Below are 21788 nucleotides of genomic sequence, written 5' to 3' on the forward strand. Positions count from 1 at the left end.
AGCAGACATTTACTCTGGTGCACTAATGTGCTGCTGCGTATATGATCCTATGATGTCATTATGACGAAGGGACTTTATTGACTCCGCCACTGATTCTGTGATACAATGTTACTCAAGTATCATACAGATTTAACATTAACATAATATTGAATAATTCATTTTCTAGTGACATGTTTGTGCTTATTCTCATGGTGGGCTCTAATGTTTCTGTTGTAAGTTTTGTTATTCGATCATAAACTTCTTTTAATAACTGCATAAATGTTCTGGCGGCATATGGAGCACAAATGCCAAATACTTGCTGGTTTAAGCCTCTTAAATGTGAAAAGTTGCGGCTTCTCTACATCACTGTAATGATGATATTGACTCTTTGTTCAACAGATCAATATTTTGTACAGTCTAATCATTTGATTCACTGATTGAAAAATAAATGTCTGTTTTATGACTATTTTCTTGGAAATAACTATAATATTCCTATAACAGATTCAGGTGTTGCTTTATTTTACAGGTGTTGTTAATATATAATAAAGTCTGATTGATAATTTCTTGAAAGTTTCCTGAAAACCACCATGTAGTTAGTTAAATTAAGCCACATTACATTTGGGAGGAAAGTAGAGCCAAAGCCTTGAGACTGATATTGTAATTAGTTAATTTAGCCGAGTGCTGAGTTTATTAATGATATCCAGAGAGATTTCCATGGGGGAAAAAACTGCTCCATTTAAACACCACTAAATATTTTTTCCTCATTCATTTGATTTGTGGACACATTCCACAGTTCACCTGCTCTTCTCTGAATTAAAGTCTCTACGTTGTTCTAGCTCACAGCATTTGGAGAAAGTGTAAAAACTCTCAATTTTACCTGTGATAACTGTAACCCCATCTCTTTTAAAACTAGAGCCATATGGTGGGGACATTTCAAAGGAGAATGTTTAATGTGATGGTAATATTCCCATATTAATTCACTGTCTCACTCTGGCTGTAATTCCACCTTATTTCCAAATCTTTTCCATTTGTTCTTCTGAATGTTTGCTTTCCTGCTGCACAGGAAGGGATGAGTTTTAACAGCAGGAACTTTTTTTTAAGGAAGCCAACTCAGTAACGGGGTTAAAAAAAGAAAGAAGAGAGGACTAAAACAACAAACACTATTTCTCATCAATTTGAAATAAAACGCCAGAATGGAAAGCGTAAATTCATGATTTTAACAGTGGGTGACAGAAGTGAAACTTCATTCTGCTGTATCACTGTTACCTCAGTGATGATATTAACAGCTGTCCACTCTGACCTCCTCCTCCTCCTCCTCAGTCTGATCTGCAGAAGCTTTCATGACAAATCTCTCAGCTCGCACGTTTTCAAAATCCAGAGCTGAAACAAAACACAGGCGCACACGCACGCACACACACGCGCGCACACGCACACACACACACTCACACTCACACTCACACACACACACACACAGCTAAAAGTAAAGTCACAATGACCAACTCCAGTGTTTTATTCCCCCATTACTATCAGGGTGATTTTATTGCATTTTTAAAAAAGCATGTTTGAAATATACAGAGATAATAGCCATTGATTAGCTATAGCGTCAATAAATAAAAAAATATTTCTATAAACAACATCATTCAAGTTTTGTCATGTACATCAACACAAACAGCAGGCAGCAGTTACTGCCCTGTGGAATGAGTCTTGGAGAAAAGGGGTTTAGGTGATGAACGACCAGCAGCATGTTTGAAATACCGATCTGCCTCGTCCTTTTAAGTCATCAGGGAGGACGAAGGAGGCCGAGTGTGTCCACCACCCACAACACAACTTCAGGCTTCAGGTCAGGGGCCAGTTCAAAGATGGATTCTGCTTTTACAGCCAAAGCACAAAACAAATGCAAACATGAACCGTGAAAGTCACGTAGATTAGTTAGAAGTGAGGCGGGGAGGTGGAGGGTTGGGGGTGAAAGCTGGTCAGTCCTCCGACAGCAGCCGGTGGAAGTGATCCTTCCTCTTCTTCAGCACCTCCCGAAAATCCTCCTGAAAAAACACAGCAAGAGATAGTTCGGACAGAACGGTGAGACCGGGGGAGGAAGGACCGCAGGGCAGATGCTGCGGCCGATAAGCAGCTGTTTTATTCAGAACTGAAAAAAGGTCCTGACAAAAACTATCTGAATCTACAGTAACACACTTCTACGTATTAATGGATCTCTCTTTAACGACATTTTTCTTTTGATAAAGAAGCATTGATGCATCTTTTACAGAACAGATAATCCTCACGGCATGGAAATCACCTTAATCAGTTTTTGTTCAGTGGCATTAAAAGCTGAGTTCACGTCACAGTGACTAAATGAAGGAGACACCGAATGACAGACCAAACTAAACAAAGCACAAGTCATAGTGATACTCGATCTACTTATTAAGATTTCACAGACCAACGGGTGAAGTCACTGTCGACTGCCACTCGCTCAACACGTGAAGACACTTCTTCTCCTCTCACATAGAGGCTTTAAACTGAGCTTTCCACAAAATCACAAAGGTTTCTTCAAGCAACTGTTACAGTTGAAGGCAGTTTTGTCTGAGAATACGCAAAGTAAACCTCAGGAACACGCTTCAATTTTTCACAAAGGCAGATGTGAGAACGTGAGGGTGAGATTTTGCACAAACAAACTGAAGCTGTTTCCAGAAACAACATGACTTTGGTTCTTTAAACCATCTAATAGTTAATTATCTTTAACGAACCTTTAGAATCATGCTTTTGTGTGTGCGTCTGTGTGAAACAGACATCAAATGAACACGTTAACTGAGGATATCACAGACATACCGCCGCAGACAGCTTCTCCATGTAGGGGATGAGTTTGTGGAGTTCTCTGTCCCCCGACTCTCCAGACCAGCTCTTGATGGGAATCGTGTTCATCAGCTGTGAAAACACCAAACGACTCTGTTCATCACGTCAAGTTTTCACGTGCGTGCGTTTAGAACGTTTACGCACATCAACTGGCCCGAGAGCCCAGGAAAAAATGTAGGGTCTGGGAAAACGTATATCATATACCATGACCTTTAAAACACGATTTAGGTATCGTCATTGGTTTTCACGATTAGTCAATGGGAAAAAATACGAAAGTGTTCTAGGACATAATAAAATGTACATCTTTTATTTAATTTATGTGACAGAGGTCCGTCACTTCCCATAAGTTATCATGGGGGGAAATAAGTTAAGGCAGCAGAGGAAAAACAGCGGTGGTGCTCACATGGTACGGGTACGTGTGAGGGGCGTTGTCCAGAACCACCGTCTTGCCGAGGTCCCTCCCCAGGATGTTGAGGTCTTTGATGTAGTGGCCGAGGACGCAGGCACAGTCGTCCTGATACAGACGATGCCTGGAAGTACAATAATTTAAAATCATTGACACCAGTTTCTGTGAAACACGTGACACAAAACATCCTCTCAAACTGGTTTGGTGAACGTGAGGCCTCCCCCAGTCGCCACATCTGATCCAGTACAGCACCTTGGGTGTGGTGGAGCAGCAAACTGGCAGCACCAATTGTGCAGCGGAAAAATCTTAAGAAATCGCGTGATGCTATCAAGTCAACACAGAGCAGAATCTTTAAGGATTGTTTTCATCACCTTGTTAAATCAATGCCACAAATAATTCAGGCCTTTCTGGGGGCGAAGTGGGGTCTTACCCAGAGTTAGAAAAGGTCAACCTGAGTTTCTACCACCTGAGGCCAAACTAACACATCTACACTCATTGTAATTCACTCTGGATAATAATCAGCTAAATCCATCACAGTTGCACGCAAACACGGAAGAGCGACTTGACTAATGGTCCGAACACAAGCAGACCATTTGACACGAGCAGCGACCAGATGTAGGTCAGTCCAATCGTCACAGACGGGCCGACGGGCGGTTAAAAGTCGTCAGCCGAGCAGAGAGTTTATAGAACACAAGTGGAAGGAGACGTCAGGGAAACATACCGAAACAGTTTCCTCTGCGGGTCCAGGACGTCCAGTATCTTCTCAGCATATTCCTTCTTTGCACACGTGTAAACAAACAGCTGGAACAAAACACAAACAGCAGCTGGAACCGATTCCACACAAACCGGATCTCGATGGGCATCAGGGCACCATGGACACTACATAGCACTTATATTTACTTTCGTATACAAAGAAAAATAATTTAGTGGTTGAACTAAATAGAGTCAACTGAATTGCATTTAAATAAAGGGGATTTGTAAAGATACAAAGAGTATCTGTGTTCTGAGGATTTGTCATCTTTGCAGAGTTTTCATTCGTGAATATTACTGAAAACAAACAGCATATACCATAGATGACACTTATTAAAAACCCTGTTACAATAAATAACCAGTAAAAGAAAAATATTTTTAAATCAGATTAACACAAACCTCATAGACTTTTGCCATGGACTGAAGAAACTCTCTCACGTGTGGTCGTAGGATCATGTGCACCTGTTGAGAAGAAGGGAGGACGAAAGAAATAAATGAACATGTAAATACACATTCTCCATTTCCTCCTCAGTTCTGATTTGATCTTAACCTCTTGTTGACAGAGCAGTTTACATAATTGAATCTTAATGTTGCTTTTTTATTTTTTGGTTGGAAAAAAAAAGTGAATTGTTGTCACATTTTATTAGCAAAGCCAATAGAATATATTTTATTGAAAGGGTGTGTTGTAGGCAGGGCTGCAACTAACGATTAATTTCATAATGGATTAATCAGTCGATTATTTTCTCGATAAGTTGTTTGGTAGATAAATGTCATAGAATGGTGAGAAATGTCGATCATGTTTCCCAAACCACAAGATGCTGTTTTTTTTTGCCACACACCAAAAATATTCACATTTAAGAAGCTGAAAGAATTCTGAACTTGAACCGATTAATCGATTATCAAAATAGCTTTTTAGTCGATTAACTTGTGCAGCTTTAGTTTGTTGTTTACTCCGACTTTTTACAGAATGAAATAAATGCCAACATGGTGGATGTGATTGTTAGTTCTGATATTTCTCCACATTGAGATTAGATTTGCTCATATCTCCTGTGTCCTGTCGTCTCTCACTGAACAGGACAAACACACTAAAGTAATTCTTCTTCCATCATCCTTTCACTTTCAACAGCAGCGTGCACTGAGCAGTCACCTTGTATCTGTTGTCCTGGAACGCCGTGTGGAAGGTGAACTCTGCGTCCTCGATCACGTTCAGAGAGCTGAACATCAGCGTCTCCTCCTGGAAGGACAGGGATCAATCACACGTTATCTCACTAAACAAACCAGTTTTTTTTTTTTTTTAAACGGCTGAACTCTCGCTCTACTCTCAAGTAGAATAAGGCACCATCCATCCTACAATATGCAAATGCATAGTTGCAGAAAACACTAAGAAAGAGAACTAAATCATAGTGAAAAGTAAGGGCAGGGATTTAATTTCCTTGGACCAACGACGAGGTGGAACCGTTACTGGCGGTAAGTGATTACAGCGCTTTGCCATCACCTCCGGTAGTCGAGCCCTGACTCCTGAGAGCAGGAGGCCACGGAGGGTTAAACTCACCAGGTCGAGCACCAGCGTGGCCTCTGGAGTGCTCCGGGTCTTGGGCGGAATATCTCGGAGTTGTGGTCGGGAATGTTGAGACTGTGATGGTATGTTCTTGATGAAGGTAAATCTGGGGGGAAAAAGAATGCTCTTAGAAATTGAAAGAATCACTTACACCAAAAAAAAAAAAAAAAGGACATGAAACCAGTAAGTGGTTAAACAGAGTCAATAATAAACAGAACAGTGTTACTTGTATTTTACAGGTTTTTTTATCTGAAATGTTTTACTTTTGTTTGCAAACCCTCCTCAAATTGCACATGAACTAATTGGATTGAATTGAAATCAGACACTCACCCAGATGCTTATTTTTTAACAAAATAACTCCCTTTTCATTTCATCGAAATAATCTAATGAACAGACATGAATTAGCAGTAACAGCAGAAGACATTGACTCACGGATTAAAGATGTCATCGTCCTCGTCTCCGGACAGAAGGTCGATGGAGCCGAAACCAAAGACGCCTTGTTCTGGGCTCATCAAAACGTTGCTTCCAGCACGTGCACACTTCACATCTGGACAGAAAAACAAACAAAAAATACATATAAACTGTCAATGTATAAACTAAAGCCATCAACAGCTTCAACGCTGCTTCTGGCTTTTTCAGAAAGGGAATGATTATGACTCACACCAGCTTTTATAAAAAGGAAACTGAAGCCACTTTAGATAAACTCTTTCTGCGACTAGAAATACTCCATTTGATTATAGAAAATTGGATTATAGAAGCCCAGTCCTTCAATGTGAATTCTCAAGGCAACTACTGGCACGATTCCCACACGGGCTCAATCACATTATACTGACTTTATTCTCAGAAGCTGGTCGGTTAAACAGAGTCAGATATTTGCATTCACACATAAAGCTCCTCCGGCAGAGAAGTTCACAGACGCAGCACGTGGGTGAAACGCAGCTTAAAATACAAAAATATTTAAAAATACTAACTGTGAGCTCACAACATTGTTGAGCAGGACAAGAGCCTCACGCTTTTCTTCCTATTTGATAACCTCAATACAATACGCAAATATTTTCATACAAGCCACAAAGAGATATCTTTAGACTGTCATAAAGAGGAGGGGAAAACCCATATAAATGGACGAGTACATAAGTATATCACAAAATGGATAAAAGAGAAGTTACAGTGTTAAGTACATTCCTAAGTCCCAGAACACGAAAAGTGTTTATGACGACTTCTTTTTTTGGGTCTTGTATTCATGGAGTCCAGATTGTTTAAACGCCTTCAGTAACAGCAGCTGCACTCACTCTCTTTGCTGGGTGTGAGGAAACGCACAATGGGCGAGTAGATGTTTCTGGCTGTTGAGTTGCCAGGAGACGCCGGGTCGATCGCGGACAGTATGCGCTCGCGACGCATGATGGGCCTGATCGGAGTCTTGAAGTCCAGATCTAGAACACAAGAGTACGATCAGTCAGGGAAAGAGTGTAAGAAATTCACCTTCAGAAAAAAAAGTGCTTGGTTAAGTAAATAAGATCTGCGAGAACTTCTGGACTCTGCCGAACATACCTGGTTCTCTGTCGTCAACAGCGATGGCCCTTTTCCTTGCGCGGCCGCGAGGCAGCCGCCGCCTCGTCATTGTGGGAACTTCGTCATCAGAGTGGTGGGGATCCTTAACCAAGGTCTCTTCAACCTGCAGAGCCAAAGAGTAAAAAATAAAGTTATCCTTAACAACCAAAAACGGATGAGTAAATTTATCTTCACCCACGTGTTTGAAATCACTCGTTGGTCATGCAGCTTTCAACACTAAGAAACTAATCAAACTACAATAACCCCAGTCCCAAGTAGCATTTACAGCTGTTAGTTTGAGAAAGAAGCTGGTTTCCTCTTTTCCTTTGAGGCATCATTCAAATCACATTTAGGAGTGGTTTCAAACGGTGATGTTAAACTGATGAAAATGACAGAAGTGAGATTGTTGGATGGTTTCAGCCCAAAATACCAACAAAGTAAACCACCACAAATGTTGCCCCAAAGTCTTTTATCATTTTTATGTGGATTGAAGTCGTCCTCCTTCCCTACAGCTGTAGAAATGGTCAGAACAACTCACAATAAGATACTTAAAAAACAGACAAACACTGACATGCAAAACAGACACACAAAAAAACACAAAAGCAGCCGACAAGATGGCGGCTGCATCAAGAACAACGAAAATCTACCAGTCTGCCAGTCAGGAACCCAGCGAAGAGGAGCTACAGGGAGAAGTGAGGAGATGCACATGCCTCCTCAGCATTATGTTTCGTTAGCTTGTCACGTATGCTTTATTGTTGACAAAGATGAAGGTTTAAAATTGCTTATGTCACAAAGGCATGTTCAAAAAAGTGCCTGAGTCATTCATTCCTCTTATGTTACACAATTGACAGACATTGTTATTAGCATGTCAATAGTCATCTATTGTCATAACCTTTTTGAGTGAAATTAATAACAGATATCATATATTCAATATTTGGGTTCAGTTTTCTTGTGTTCTCTGAAAAACCTGAAAAAATGACATGGGCCATTATTTTGAGGAAGGTGACGATACTAGTTTTAATCTTGATCGACCTAATAAACGACTGATTCGTGTCTCAACAGTTTCCGGTGCTCGTAAAGCACATAAGCACAAAGCACAAGGACAAGTTGATCTAGCTGGGGAGAGAATAACAACAGCACGCAGTGAAGTAGATGAGTGATCAATAAAAAGTCACCTATCGCCCTGATCCTGCTCCATCGAAGCAACAACAACAACAACAACAACAACAACAACAGCAAGCTAACGTTAGCTAACTAGCATCAATCACAACAAGCTAGCAGCGACTGCTAACACTCCCGGATCTGACTGTGACTAACACGGTGAGGACCGGTACCACGGACACACACGAGGTTATTACAGGTGTATTAACAGATAGAACATATCGTCGTGACCAGCAGGTATAGTCACCTCGGTCTGAAGCGGGCTCTCGGTCACCGATGGACGACTTCGTCTCGGCGTCGCCTTGGTGGATCGGCGGCGGTTGGTCCTCGGCGACTCCGACCAAGGTGTGACCGTTTTCTGAGACCTGAGTCTCATTCTACCTTCTTCATGCGGGACCTGTGGACATCTAAAACCAAACCCCTCTGCTGTTGGGTCTTTAAATCAGGCGCCTCGCTGCTCGTTCCTTGTTTTGTTTTTGTTCCACTCCACCAGGCTGGCTCGCTTCGGTAGCTTCAGTAGTTGACTCCGCCCGCCCCGCGTAGCCCCGCGTCTTCTCGAATCATGTTTAAAAAGTGCCGGGGTGCGATAGGTTCGCCACTGCTGACACAGTGAGTGGGCGGTGCTTCAGCAGATCCAAGCGTCAACGTGAGACGCGAGTCACGTTACAGCGCCTGAAAAGTCACGTCGTCCCAGAAATATCGTTTGAAATGCTATTTCCCCTCAACACTTTTAAAAATTCAAATGTTTAACACGATAACACGTGCGTTTTAAGAACTCGGAAAAATCTTATGACTAAAACATGAAAAGTTACAGTTTTATTTTTCTTCATTTATTATACTAAAAATACAGCCAGTTTAATTATACCGGGTGAGATCTATAGATGAAGAGCAAAATAGAGCACAGGACTCCTTGTTTTAAATGTTATTCCACCTAAAACTATTTACAAAATGCCATTATTTGAATTTAATTGAGTCTAGAAGACAAACTCTAGACCAGAAGAATACAATCACTCAGAAAACAGACATACAAACAAGAACAGAGAACAAAGATGTTAAAACACGTAAAACACATCACGCAGAATTCCCACAACCTTGTTTAAAATTCTTTTTCCCTCAAAGACAAAACAAATAATACTTCAAATACATGATAAGATCACATGTCAGTTTATCATTCTGGGTGAAATCTAAGGCCCAATGTTGGGAAAATAAGAGCACAGAAACCTAGTTTTAAATTGTAATTTCCTCTTAAAACTATTAATACCTAATGATATAACATGCCAGTTTAAACACCGGGTTTAAATTTAATTTTTGAATTTAATTGAGTGATGAAGACCAGAATAATGCAATCACTCAGAAAACAGAGAAACAAGAGCAGGGAACTATGTAAGGGATTCAGATTCAGGAAAACAAAAATGTTAAAACACCTAAAACCCATTACACAGAATGCTCACAAGCTTCACGACGCTTGTTTCTCTGTTATAAACACAGACAACCCTTGTCAGGGATATTACTCATTACGTATAACTGATTATCACATTTGATTCTATATGTTCTGTTCTAATGCATTGCATATTTCTAAATGCATCATATTGTTTTGAATGTGACTCTGAGCAACCCTCCCTAACTTGAGATACTCCTACTGTATTTTTTATTTTTTGCTGAACTACATTTATCTGGCAGCTGCAGTTTAAAATAAATTAAAATGGAAGGAACATATACTATATACTTACATAAAGATTAAATGAAAAAAAAGCATTTCTGACACTTTTGACATTTGAGAAAGGTGATATTTTATTAATTTCAGATTCAAAATAAAAGTATTCACACAAACACATATTGCGTAAATATATGTGTAGAAGAATAGCTCTTCACCCTTCAAAAACAAAAAGAAAAAACAGTTGCATTGCTCACAGCCACTCCACTGTTACCGTGGTTACCAGGAAACATCCCATTCATCAAAAAAAAAGAAAATAAAAGTAATCAATTGTAGAAAAAGGAGGAATAAACACACATTAATAGAACAGAATGAATAATGACTTGAAGTACTAACAGTGGTACTAGAACCAGTACTTGTTTCTAGTACTAGTAGTATTAAGCTGTTGAACTGGAGGTTCCCTGTTGTTGGTGCTTAAATGAACTGAACAGCCAAAGTGTTACAAACCTGTGACACAGAGAGAAGCAGAGAGACAGAGAAACCACCTCGGTGTCCAAAATGAACCGAGTTCACATATACCAGGGTGAAAAAATATCTGCTGAGGATATTCATTCATATATTTGAAATTTAATGTTATAAATACACCACACCAGTGTTTCTTTGCAATACAATCAACTGTGTATAATCAGGCAACTGTACTCATATCTAATCTTGTAAACTGGTATACTGGTGTGTGATGGTTCATTTGGGACCCTGGTGGTCGTCCTCGTGTCCTCTTTGTGTACCCAACTAGACTGTAACTGGAGCCCTCACTGGGTTAAATGCATCAAACTGGGGCAGAGGTAGATTTTCCTGAGAAGTTGTAAGAGACAAAAAGACAGAGCCTTGTTTCATTTCTGAAGCTGACGCAAAGACACACAAAGCCAATGCGCACACGCACGAACGCACGCACGCACGCACGCACGCGCACGCACGCACACACACACACACACACACACAAACAGCCTTGCACGCTCACACACATGACAATCACACGCTTCCCCTAAAATAATGACATTATTATCGTCATGATTATCGCTAATAAATCTGCTCTAAATGTAATCTCTTGTGTGCCAGGGTTGCTACAGCATTAAAAAAAAAAAAAAAAAGCAAAGACAGCAAAAACAAAACAAACAATATAAACATGATATAATCCAGAGCCCTAAAAAGCCACATTTCAGCAATAATCTATTTAATGAATCTGAGTAATACAGGTTAATTAATTCATACAACAATTGTCACAGCAGAAGGCATCTTGTTATTTTATCATCATCATTGTCCCTTCTCCACAGTCCACCCGATGGCGGTAAAGTCAGTGGCGAAGTCCAGCCGAAAGCCCCTGAACCCACATACACCTTAACCTGTAAATGTTCTGGCAAAAATGTCCACGTACGCAGCCATGTGGGAGCAGCAGTCAACTTTGCATGCAAGACGCTCTGGACTTGGTAAGTTTTCAAGAGGTAATTTGAGCTACAGCTCTGGTGGGGAGTTAAAGCAGCAATATTTCAAGATGAAAGCACTTGAAAGTTCTTGTGTTATGACACTGACAGATCAGAAGCTCTGACATCTGAGATTTGAGGGTCGACTCCTGAACATTTAGTACTGATATTGTCAAGAAATCAAACTCCAAGACGAACAAAATGCGTTTCCCCATTAAGAGAATTCGTCTGGCTGAGTCACTGTTCTGATCTGTACAATAGCCCCTGAATGCATCAAACAAGCTGACTTTTGAAATCAATCCAAGCTTTTAACTGCATTACCACACGACAGTAATGTAACAAATAAAGATAAAGCCAAGAACTGCAGGTGCAAAGTCGTGTGCTGATGTAAAATGAAAACCACCTGCAGGTTACATTAGGGTAAGCAGCTACAGACGCAGTGCAGCTGGTAGCATTCAGAAAAACAACCAAAATCTGCCCCGCAAAAAAACTCGGATCAACCTTTGGGTTTCAAACGAAGTACAGCAGAGTTGAGGCTGACGCAGTTTTCACAACTGCGCTGTTCCAATGTTTCTTTAAATATCAGATATCAGCTCCCTCCGATACGTTGGAACCCGCCTGACCACAGAAGAAAAGAGATGGGACATGTCGTTTTAGGTTTGTTTGCTGATTGGGTTTTCAGTTTGTGAATGAATCCTTAGAGCTCAACTCAACTGATTATACAAAGTGTTCTACGATGATCTGAATGCCGCAAAACCTCTGGAAACACTGGAAAAAAATTACGACATGAACACTCAAAATATGTCATTCTTTTGCCGTAAATGATCAAACAGCCTTCAATCAAACCAAGTTTTTCTACATAGGAAAATCTAAACTGATTGTGCGTTACAACGAAAACTACCACTGAGGGGAGCTCTTACTTCAAAGGTGGAAACTGATATCTGATTCCCCTGATATCTACGATTCCCCTCACATTACTAAAATCGATTGAAGGTGATTGTCCGTGGTCTCTACAATCTCTTTCATCGTCAAACCAAACTATAAATCAACATCTTGACTGTTTTTTCTGCATGTACTCAGCCTTCAACAGGATTCTCTGTCACGGCTGAAGCAAAGAAATCTGCCAAACGCTTTTAGTCTTTGAGGTAGACACGGGCCTTGGTTCTGGTCGAAGGGATGTCTGAGTGTTTGAAGGTATACTGTGTTGTCATAGCATCTCCTGATTGTCGCTACAATGCAATTAAATACATGCCAGCCTTCCCCGGAAGACGCTGTGCACAGAGAGGGGGAGAAGGGGAGAGAAAAGAGAGCTGCAGTACCTCCGCTTTTCAAATGCAAATATCCCACAGAGCCGGTGGACAGATACGCAATAAAAATGGATCTATTGAAGGAGGGCAGGTGCACGAGTGTTGCCTCAAGGCCCTTTAGGGTCACAGGGTCAAATCTAAAGAAGGAATGTTGATCCGTTAGATTTGGATTGATTGAATTTTACTTTCTGTAGCGGCCCCCCCGATCCAAAGCTTGCAGCAAGGACAGGCCTTTATCTGATTGTCAGTCATTACCAGCAACTGTGACGTCTGCTGCTCAGGAAGAGACAGAAACATGAAGAGAAGTAATCATCTATGGCCTTTTATATTGTAATATATGACATTTACAGTAGCTACTGATTGAACGGATGAATAATGACAAAGGTGACTAGTGAGTTTAAAATTAATTTAAAAATTCTTTGTTGTACACCCTGGGTCTTTTCGCAGTAGTCATGCTTCATATATTGTAAATATAGCTTAGCACAGCATGTGCACACCAACATTACTGCAGAGGCTATGTTGCCCAACCAAGACCAAAGACGCTCAACGATCACATATTTGGTCTGAATAGAATTCAAAACCAGAATCTGACTATCTGACATCTTACGTTCCCATAGAAATTATAACTCTGTCTAATATATTTTGGGGGAACTGCATAGAAAATTCATAAAAATGAAGAAGTCAAAGGTAAAATTAAACTGCAGTTACAGGTCTCTGGTTGATTAGGGCTAGCTTGCAGCAAATTTTGGTGTTTTGAGGAATTGACAAATTAATTAAAAATCTTGAGTAGAGCTTAGTTATGCCATATCAATAAGATGATGGCTAAATATTTTTGTCATACGGGAAAGAAACAAGGAACCGATGATAAACAGGACCTAGAAATCCCGCGATTTCATTGGTTAATCCACCTTTATATCACAAATTTTAAATTTATTTTACTAAAGATTAATCGACTAAACTAGATAATAAGTACAAATGTACAGGAACTGTAGTAAAATGTCTATGTGCAGTTTTTTTTTAGATTAGATTTCAATATATATATATTGAAATCTAATCTAAAAAAAAAACTACACATAGACATTTTATATATATATATATATAATGCTAATGCTTTGGATAATGTGTCAATGCTGAACAGCACTGCCTGTATAACATGTTTAGAAATGCATGGACTTCCTCTGAAAGGATTTTACACTGAGACCCCAATCGATATTTCAAACGGGATTGTAAATCTTGACATCAGGCTCCATTATATGAGTCAAAATGGCATAATTGCTATTTATGTTTTCATAAATAGTTGAGGTCGGATTAATCTGCTGGCTTACTTCAGAGCCACACTGCACAACAACTAGCAAAGCTGTAATTGTGGACTGGAGTTTCAGTTCCACAAATGCTTCTCAGACAATAAAAATGATTTCATTGTTTTGAGTTAAACCTGTTCTCAGAAGCAGCGAGGTATTGTTTTTAATAAGCGTTTGACTGATACCCCGAGACAAAATGCAGAAGGTAGGAGAGGAGGAAACCTTCATCTAGGTTCCCTGCTTGGCATAGATATGATCATAGATCAAACTGGCCTCAGTCGTCTGGCTGGCCTGCTGTTTTTCCATTCATTAGCATTCACTGTAACCTGGTTGTATGAACCAGTGTTGATTCACAACAACAGCAGCAGCAGTTTCAGACGTGCAGGTGCACTTCGAGCCAGACCGAGGTGCACCGCATATAAGAGCTACAGTTGCAGCTGCGTTCCAGGGCGAGGACATGTTAAGTCAACCGAGACAGTGAACTAAAGTTCTCACTTTGTGTCACTGTATAATCTGCAATTAACAAATCTGTTGAGACCAAAACATGATCTCACAACAAGGTCCACTCTGTAGCTGCTCTGGAGCTTTCAAAATGTTCTTGTTGACTGGTAGAATAATTCAAATTACACCTCACTTGTCTGGGGCTGGTTTGCATGAAAAAGAGTTAAAGAGTTAGTTAAAAAAACAAGGTTGTGGTGCACAACTGCAAGCTGAGTTCTATTTAATAACCACTGCAGGTAAGTGCAAAACAATATTCGTTTTTCAGCCTCTGATTGTGAGTTATTTTAGCTGACAGCATGTTAAACCTCAAGTACACAGACTGTGTGTCTTTGCCTGCAGGTGGTAAGGACAACACTACCTTCCTCTACAGGTCAGACTGCTGCTGCTGCTGTTGTTGTTACATTTCTTGCCTGTAGGCGGCGCATGCAGCTGTGCATTACACTGGTCTGGCCTTATAAATGTGAATAAGTGAGTCAGTAACCATATTTGTTAGCGTCTTTGAATCAAAAACTAACAGATGGTGATTTGTATCCAAAGTTTCGGTTTCTATTTTGACCAGAGTTCCTCTTTTGTCACGTTCATAAACTTAGCCCTCAAACATGACGGAAACGGTGGTTTGTCTGTCTCATTAAGTAATGTAACTAAACCAATGAGAACCAGTTTTGTTTTTGGGTGGTATTGAGTAACAATCTTTAACAGCCAACGGCCCAGAGAAAATAACATAGGTTAAAGTTCAAAAAGCTAAATGATTGATCTACTTCAAAATGCAGACACACAACTACTTATGAGGTGACATGGCGTCTCAGCTGTGGCAGATTTAACCTTCTATAAATCTAACTGCAGTGAGCGTTTGTGCAAACACTAAGACACAAGCAAGCGCTCAGCCACAGCCATGATTATCTCTGATCAAACAATTATCAAAAGCCCAAATCAAGCAACATCGTAAAAACAGTCAGAGGATCACGAGACATCCTCTGCATTATCGATGGCGAGCTAGTTTCGAGGACCCCATCCTCGTCACAGCACGGGAATAAGAAGCACTTGGATCAGGATAAGCACTAAGTCATGCAAAAACACAAAGCTGAAACAAAGAGCAAGGGCATTTGTAATCTATGATACAAGAAAAGAACGAAAAAAACATCAGATATGAGCTGAGATAATTGTCAGGATAAATTTCTTCTGAAGCACAGATTATGTCTCCTGACACCTGATTGTCCATGTGAGTGTCTCCACAATAACAAGGATTCAGTGGACGCTCGACTCCTGTAGATTCAAGACAGGAAATCACAGTTTTCCTGGTTGCTGACGGACATTTACCTACAAACAACACGTGCATGCATCTGACCTGAAGACAATCACTCCACAAGGAGGCCAAGTCCCGACGAAGATAAAAAACTGATCTTTCAGCAGAGAAAGATGTTGAAAAGCATTACTCCGTCAGGTGTTATAGAAGACTGCATGATATATAATACAAAGCGATGAGCAGACCTGAGAACAATGGAAAATGTGATATTCACATATAAGCTGAACCCCAAACGGTGACAGGAACTGCCGCAGTGTGGACGCCGCTTAGGCTCAAAAAGACCAGCGTTTTAACGAAAGGCTTCAGTTCATTTTCCTAACCTGCACAACGGACCTTATTCGTACAAACAGCCATTTTGATCACTAAACATAATAATGTACCTGCATAATTGGCATATATATGTATTGAACTGGCCTTATGTCAACAAACAGGTGAGGGATTCGGATAGCTGTTTCAGGAAGAGCAACCGCAACAACTACATGAATTCAGCAGGGACGTCAGCGACGTGGCATTGCAGCAAAATAGCCACTCCATAAACTCTGGTAGAGATCAACATTGGACCAAATATATTCCAGAGCCAACCAAAATCCTTGCAGATTCTCGAGATCCAGGCATTTTCAAACTTCCCTGGAGAATCTGATATGATGTGTACTGTATCTCGGTACACAAGAGGAGTGCAGACCTGCACCAGACACGCTCTTCCACATAGATATCCAAACTGGCTGCCATGTGAATAAGGTTATAAGGTTTTACATAAAATGAGGTCACAGCGGTACATTGATACATGCCCTGAAGAAACAACATATAGCTTTAAAGCTTTTCTGATTAAAAATAGAGGATATTCATATTTTCTTTTTTCTTTTTTATAGAATTCTAAATATATAACTTTTTTTTTCCTGCAGTGAGAGGATTGTTAGAGATTTAAAGGATAAAACACAATAGAGAAGAACACTAATGATAATAAAATGACAACAAAAAGAACAAAAAAAAATCTCTCCCCTTGAGGATAAAACATTACTGTCAGTCAGTAGCAGTGTTTGTGTGTGTAAACAGTGCATTGCCCTTCCTGGTTATTACCTTATCTTTTGTTCTCCGATAAGCTGTACATTTATGCAGAAATAAATAATTCACAAGTTGTGCATTGTGTAGCATGTACTGACTCTCAGTTAGGATATTTTTTTTTTCCATTCCAAAACTACTTTGGCTACGAAGAACAAAAGAGGTGAGTTTTGTGAGAGAAAACCTGAGATAGTGCACTTCAAGTGATCTGAGGTTCAGTTTGTGTATTTCTGTATGGTTTATGGTTTATGGGTCTTCTCTTTTTTGGCATAGAGGATGTAAAAAATGAGGTTGGTTTTTGGCTTTAATTAGCATGGTGGTTTAAAAAAAAAAAGAGTAGAGGGGAAAGGCTTAGGGGGTTTTGTTAAGACAACGGGTTGTTGGAGTTTGAGGTAGGTGTGTTCTGCTGCTGCTGCTGAGGGGCAATACGACCGCCGGTGGTCGCGTTGGAGACGGACAATCCGGACACACCAGATGAGGCCAACCCCGCTGCTGCCTGAGCAAAAAGAACGCCTGGACAGGAAAAGACACAAGAAACACAGAAATTTAAGACAGAATTCAAAGTATTCTTGAAAAAAAAAGCAGCTTAAATGAACAACTCAATATTTTAGGAAATACTCTTATTGGTTTTCTCTCCAAGAGTTAGTTGAGAAATTTGCCTAGCATAACTCGAGGAAACAAGGGGGAAATTGCTGGCTTGGCTCAGTCCAAAGTTTAAATACAAGGCTACAAAGACCTTTAAAGCTCACTAATTATCACATGGAAACTTGTTTGTTTAGTCTGTACAAAAACTTGTGGCAAAAGGTTTTCTTGGAGAACTAAAGTTTAACCCGCGACCCTGTGAATAGAATAGGTCTCTACAAAAATGGCACAAAGGCCAGCAACCACAAGCAGCCAGTAGAGCTGTTTTCAGACATGAACTCAAGAAAATATCCAGAAACATGGGTTCTGACATTTTATGAATTTGGCCGTCCACATAGAAGAACATAGTAGGAGATTGTCCAAGTCACACGCGTTCACACTGACAGGAACATTTCCGTAACAGTCAGGTGAGGGTTGGCGTCCGGGCAGAGCCCTCGCCGCTGACATTCACACAGACTTCATGCTGAGCTGAGAAACTGGCTAAGTACTGAACTTCTTTCTCTCGTTATCTTACTTTATTTGTCACACTTCATGGGTATAAATGAGAGTAAGACTGAAAAAGCCAGCCAGGAGAGACTGTCTGAAAGTGTGTGGTGTCATCACCATATTCAAACAGTGTCATGTCTTCTCTCTCTCTCTTTGTGACAGCCAACTTTTCACTCTGCCTTTGAGAGAAGCCATTTGGAAAAAGCTATTAATACCTGTGTCTTCTTCACAGGTCAGAAAATGCACCATAAAAAAGACTTATTTTCAATCCATCCCTCACTATCACGTCATGACTCTGGAAGGTAACTGCACCAGGCTGCTTTTCACCGAGAAACTCTTCAAAATGGACCAGAGTTTACCTGTAATGCCTGAACAGATGTTAAAAGAAAAGCAGCGATGCTCACCAGTGTACACCACTCCATTGAGCTCCACTGACATGCTGATGCTGCCTGTGCCATTGGTGGTGAGGTTCAGGGCCGAGTCCTGTCTGCCATCTGTCAGAAAGACAACCAGAGCGTAGAGCGGCGTTGTCAAATCTCCCAGTTTACACTTCAGTTTTATTTGATTTAAACACTGTGCAAGATGTTTTGACCTTTCCTTTAACTTATCAAACATTTTCTCTCAGAAAAGCAACTTTGTCTGTGAATTTGAAAAAAACCCCATCCAGTTAAACATTTCTCTGAGGTCACCTGGATTATCAGTATTGAGAAACATTCTGCATGTGCAATCAGATAGACAATAACCCCACAATGTCTGCCATGAGATCAAAGTGCATGTCTGCATTAGGGATTTCCCCGCACAGAAAAAAACACACATGTTCAGTATGTATGGTGCTTCTATAAGCGAAACAGGTCAACCTATATAGTTGGTAAGAAAAGTCTTGAGATGCTAACTATGCAAAATACAATTGGATGTAAAACAAGCCACAGTACAGAAATTAAGTCCCCTGTACAACCCAGAGGGAAGCACAAACTCATTTGATGTGAAAACATGAAAATCACGCCTGACTGGTTGTTTCGTTCTACTTATGCTCATTGCTGATTGCAATCTACCCAGTTTGCGTTCAGTACCTTGGTTGTTGATGCGAATGTTCATGGGTATCTGGGCGGTCATGGCCAGCAGGTTATGTTGCAGCGCTCTCTGCAGAAGTCGGTGGTGATCCTCCGGCTGCAGCGCCATCTTCTTCTCCGGAGGCTCGCCGGCTTCCAGTTTGTCCCTCAGCTGCTCCAGAGCTGCCATCTGAGCAGCCATCGCCGCCTGGGCCGCCACTGCCTGCACAGCAGCCACCGAGTGACCTGCCAAGGCCCCAGCTTGCAAACGAGCCATGCCGATCCCCGGCAGTGGCTGGCATCCCTCCTCTTTTGGTCGATTAGCACGGGGAGAAGAAGATGGAACTTAGTATGATGTGTTATCAAGGGGAGATAAATTGTGTTCTTCCCAATATGACAGTGGAACAGTCTAATATGCAAAATATGTTGCTGTGATGTCTCGGTTTAAGAGATGTTACAGTAGATAACAGCAAATCAGTTTTTCAAATTCCTATTATTCCGAAAATAATATCAGCCAGGGGTTTGTGGTTTTACTAATTCAGGCTAAAATAATATGCTTACCGTTTATATTATTGGATGAGTCATGTTAGGTGTATTGGGAACCCTCCCAGCAAACATTGAGGCAATAGGTTCATGTCTCATTTTATGTGTCCCTTTATTTTCATAGGTGCCATTTTGTTCTGCATTATGCTCCACTGGGTTTCTACACTTTGAACCCTGTGACATTAGTTATTACATGTAGCTGTGGTTAGATCACGAGTGACGGTGCATGAAGCCTGCGATGGAAATGAAACCTTTCTGAAACTTATTAACTTATTAACAGCTTTAATTGTAATAAATTATTTTTCAGTATAAGTGAGTTCTACAGTTTTATTGTTAACTCGGCAAATTCCCATTTTACTGTCAAATGACACATGTTCTTGTCTCATTTGTCTTGTAGAAGTCAGAATATTTTAGTTTAGTTTGTCCTTTTTGACAGTATCTCAAACTACATTTGGATTGGGTTTTTTTAGTTAACAAACCTTTGTTTGGTTAAATATTTCATCAATCAATTAAACAAATTTCACCTTTCTTGATCTTCTGGATGGGAGTCAGCGAGGCCCCGTTGGTGCCCATTGTCACACCCATGCTCGTAGGGAGTTTTGGCGAGGACAGCATGGTGGGCGTCCCGTTGGGAGAGTAGGTGAAGAGGGAGCTTCCAAAGCTCTGTCGTCGGCCCTCCCGCCGATTACTGTCGATGGCTGCCTGGAGCTCGTTGGGGTTGCTGAGACCCCTCTTATCACATTCATACGGGTACAGGTACTTCATGTATCTGTGAGGAAAACAATGTGTATTTAACTAAAAGGTCTGTGACACAGAGACGACCTGAGCTCAGACTATCTGAGACAGTTACGTTTCTTTACAGTTTTCTCATCTTCTGATGCTCCAGAGGAGCTTTGTCAAGTGTGTGTACTGACTGTGTGCGGAGGGTGAAGGCTGCACTGGTGATTGAGGTAGGCAGGTTGAGTCCCTTGGTGATCTCCCTCCACAGCTTCTTGTTGATGACCTCCACCAGGCCGCCCTTCTCTGTCACCAGCCTGTAGAGCATGTACAGATCCAAGACCTGTTTGGCCATGATGGGAATACGATTCACTGGGGTTCCTGGAAAAACACACATGGGAAACGTCAAGCGTACTGTCATAGCAAGATACTGCTGCCTTGAGAGAAGACAACTATGATATAAGTGAGCAAACAGAATTCTAAAACCAATTAAAAAAAACCCATGAGAAATAGAAATGAAGTAAAGACAAAATAATAAATACAACCGCAGTAATTCCTTCAATATTTAAGGTTGTTCTTAGGCAGCAATTCCCGGACTGTGTCTTCCTGACTTAGGTATAATAACATTCATTATTATTTAAAGCTGGTGTGTACCCCCCCCCCCCCCCCCCCCCCCCCCCCAAGAGTACATAACATTTACTTTACGTTTGTCTTGTAGCTGATAATAAGGCTTTTTCTTATGTTTGAGAACATACGCAAAGCAAGGAGGAGACCAAGAGTTTCAAGAATACGTTCATCAAATTAATCCAAATTCAGTCATCTGACTAATCGATTGATTGAAAAAATAAATTGATGTCTGCGGAGATTCCCATTCATTCAGGTCATAGTTGAATCAGGAAAAATGGACTTGGCAGTCGACTCTTGAAGTGGGGTTACACACACAGAGGTTGAAAACACAGGTTCCACTAAAACTTAGTTAGAACTGAAGAAACCTCTTGGATTAGATGTGAAATGTTTTCAAGAATTTACAAATAGGTCCGGTTGCTTCTGATTCAACAACCTTTTGGACTTTTTCAGACATGTAAAACATAATACTGATTTAAAAGTGTTGTCATAGGGTTCTTAACTGATGGATTTAAAAACGTATTTTACTGTTGAAGCGTTAATCAATCATCTCTGCATAAATGTTTATCATTTAATTCATTAGTCAATTATTCTCTCTTTGTTATAATATCCATTAGTCCATAACCATTGAATGATATTTTCAATTTTGACGAAATCAATATCATTTTTGACCAAAACATCTTAACATGTTGAGTGTTGAAATGTGTCTCACACAGTACACTAACCAGTATGTTTATGTGAGTGCAGGTTAATAACAAACAACCTATGGGACAAAAGGCCTTTGGGAGAAGATCAGTCAGTACCTACACTTTATATTATATTAACCTCTGACTAATTATTTATCCAGCAAAGAAAAAACAAAGCTTTCAATAACG

At 40.5% G+C, this 21788-nt stretch overlaps 2 protein-coding genes across 3 annotated transcripts in view; both read right to left on the reverse strand.

Moving 5' to 3' along the window:
• Positions 1 to 1481: 1481 nt before the first annotated feature.
• Positions 1482 to 8808, reverse strand: ctdspl3 (CTD (carboxy-terminal domain, RNA polymerase II, polypeptide A) small phosphatase like 3). 2 transcript variants are annotated; one of them, XM_035648424.2, is made up of 11 exons: positions 8497 to 8808; positions 7089 to 7212; positions 6830 to 6970; positions 5973 to 6087; positions 5535 to 5646; positions 5130 to 5216; positions 4382 to 4444; positions 3954 to 4033; positions 3230 to 3356; positions 2803 to 2898; positions 1482 to 2018 (listed from the first exon to the last, which is right to left on the reverse strand). In XM_035648424.2, exons 1-11 carry the CDS (start codon positions 8623 to 8625, stop codon positions 1953 to 1955), a joined length of 1140 nt encoding a protein of 379 aa, XP_035504317.2. In that variant the 5' UTR covers positions 8626 to 8808; the 3' UTR covers positions 1482 to 1952. The 2 variants fall into 2 exon arrangements, with proteins under 2 accessions (XP_035504317.2, XP_047192923.1); XM_047336967.1 differs by lacking the exon at positions 8497 to 8808 and adding an exon at positions 7736 to 7781.
• Positions 8809 to 10014: 1206 nt separating this feature from the next.
• arid3a (AT rich interactive domain 3A (BRIGHT-like)) overlaps positions 10015 to 21788 on the reverse strand; it is a 44686-nt gene continuing 32912 nt past the window's right edge. Inside the window, exons 5-9 of the mRNA XM_035647422.2 lie at positions 20487 to 20670; positions 20097 to 20341; positions 19051 to 19338; positions 18385 to 18474; positions 10015 to 17365 (exon numbers count right to left, since the gene is read on the reverse strand). Coding sequence (XP_035503315.2) covers positions 17217 to 17365; positions 18385 to 18474; positions 19051 to 19338; positions 20097 to 20341; positions 20487 to 20670 — 956 coding nt within the window. The 3' untranslated portion in view covers positions 10015 to 17216. The remainder of the gene's footprint in view (positions 17366 to 18384; positions 18475 to 19050; positions 19339 to 20096; positions 20342 to 20486; positions 20671 to 21788) is intronic.

The sequence above is a fragment of the Scophthalmus maximus genome, chromosome 13 (genome assembly GCF_022379125.1).
Source record: "Scophthalmus maximus strain ysfricsl-2021 chromosome 13, ASM2237912v1, whole genome shotgun sequence".
NCBI classification, from domain to species: Eukaryota; Metazoa; Chordata; class Actinopteri; order Pleuronectiformes; family Scophthalmidae; genus Scophthalmus; species Scophthalmus maximus.

Bases quoted from the DNA above. Each gene is read 5' to 3' on its own strand.
- ctdspl3 (XM_035648424.2), bottom strand. From the start codon at position 8,625: ATGAGACTCAGGTCTCAGAAAACGGTCACACCTTGGTCGGAGTCGCCG. The intron at 6,971-7,088 runs GTATGTTCGGCA...CTTGTGTTCTAG, and splicing joins TGTTGACGACAGAGAACCAG to ATCTGGACTTCAAGACTCCG. The intron at 4,445-5,129 runs GTGACTGCTCAG...TCTTCTCAACAG, and splicing joins TCCAGGACAACAGATACAAG to GTGCACATGATCCTACGACC.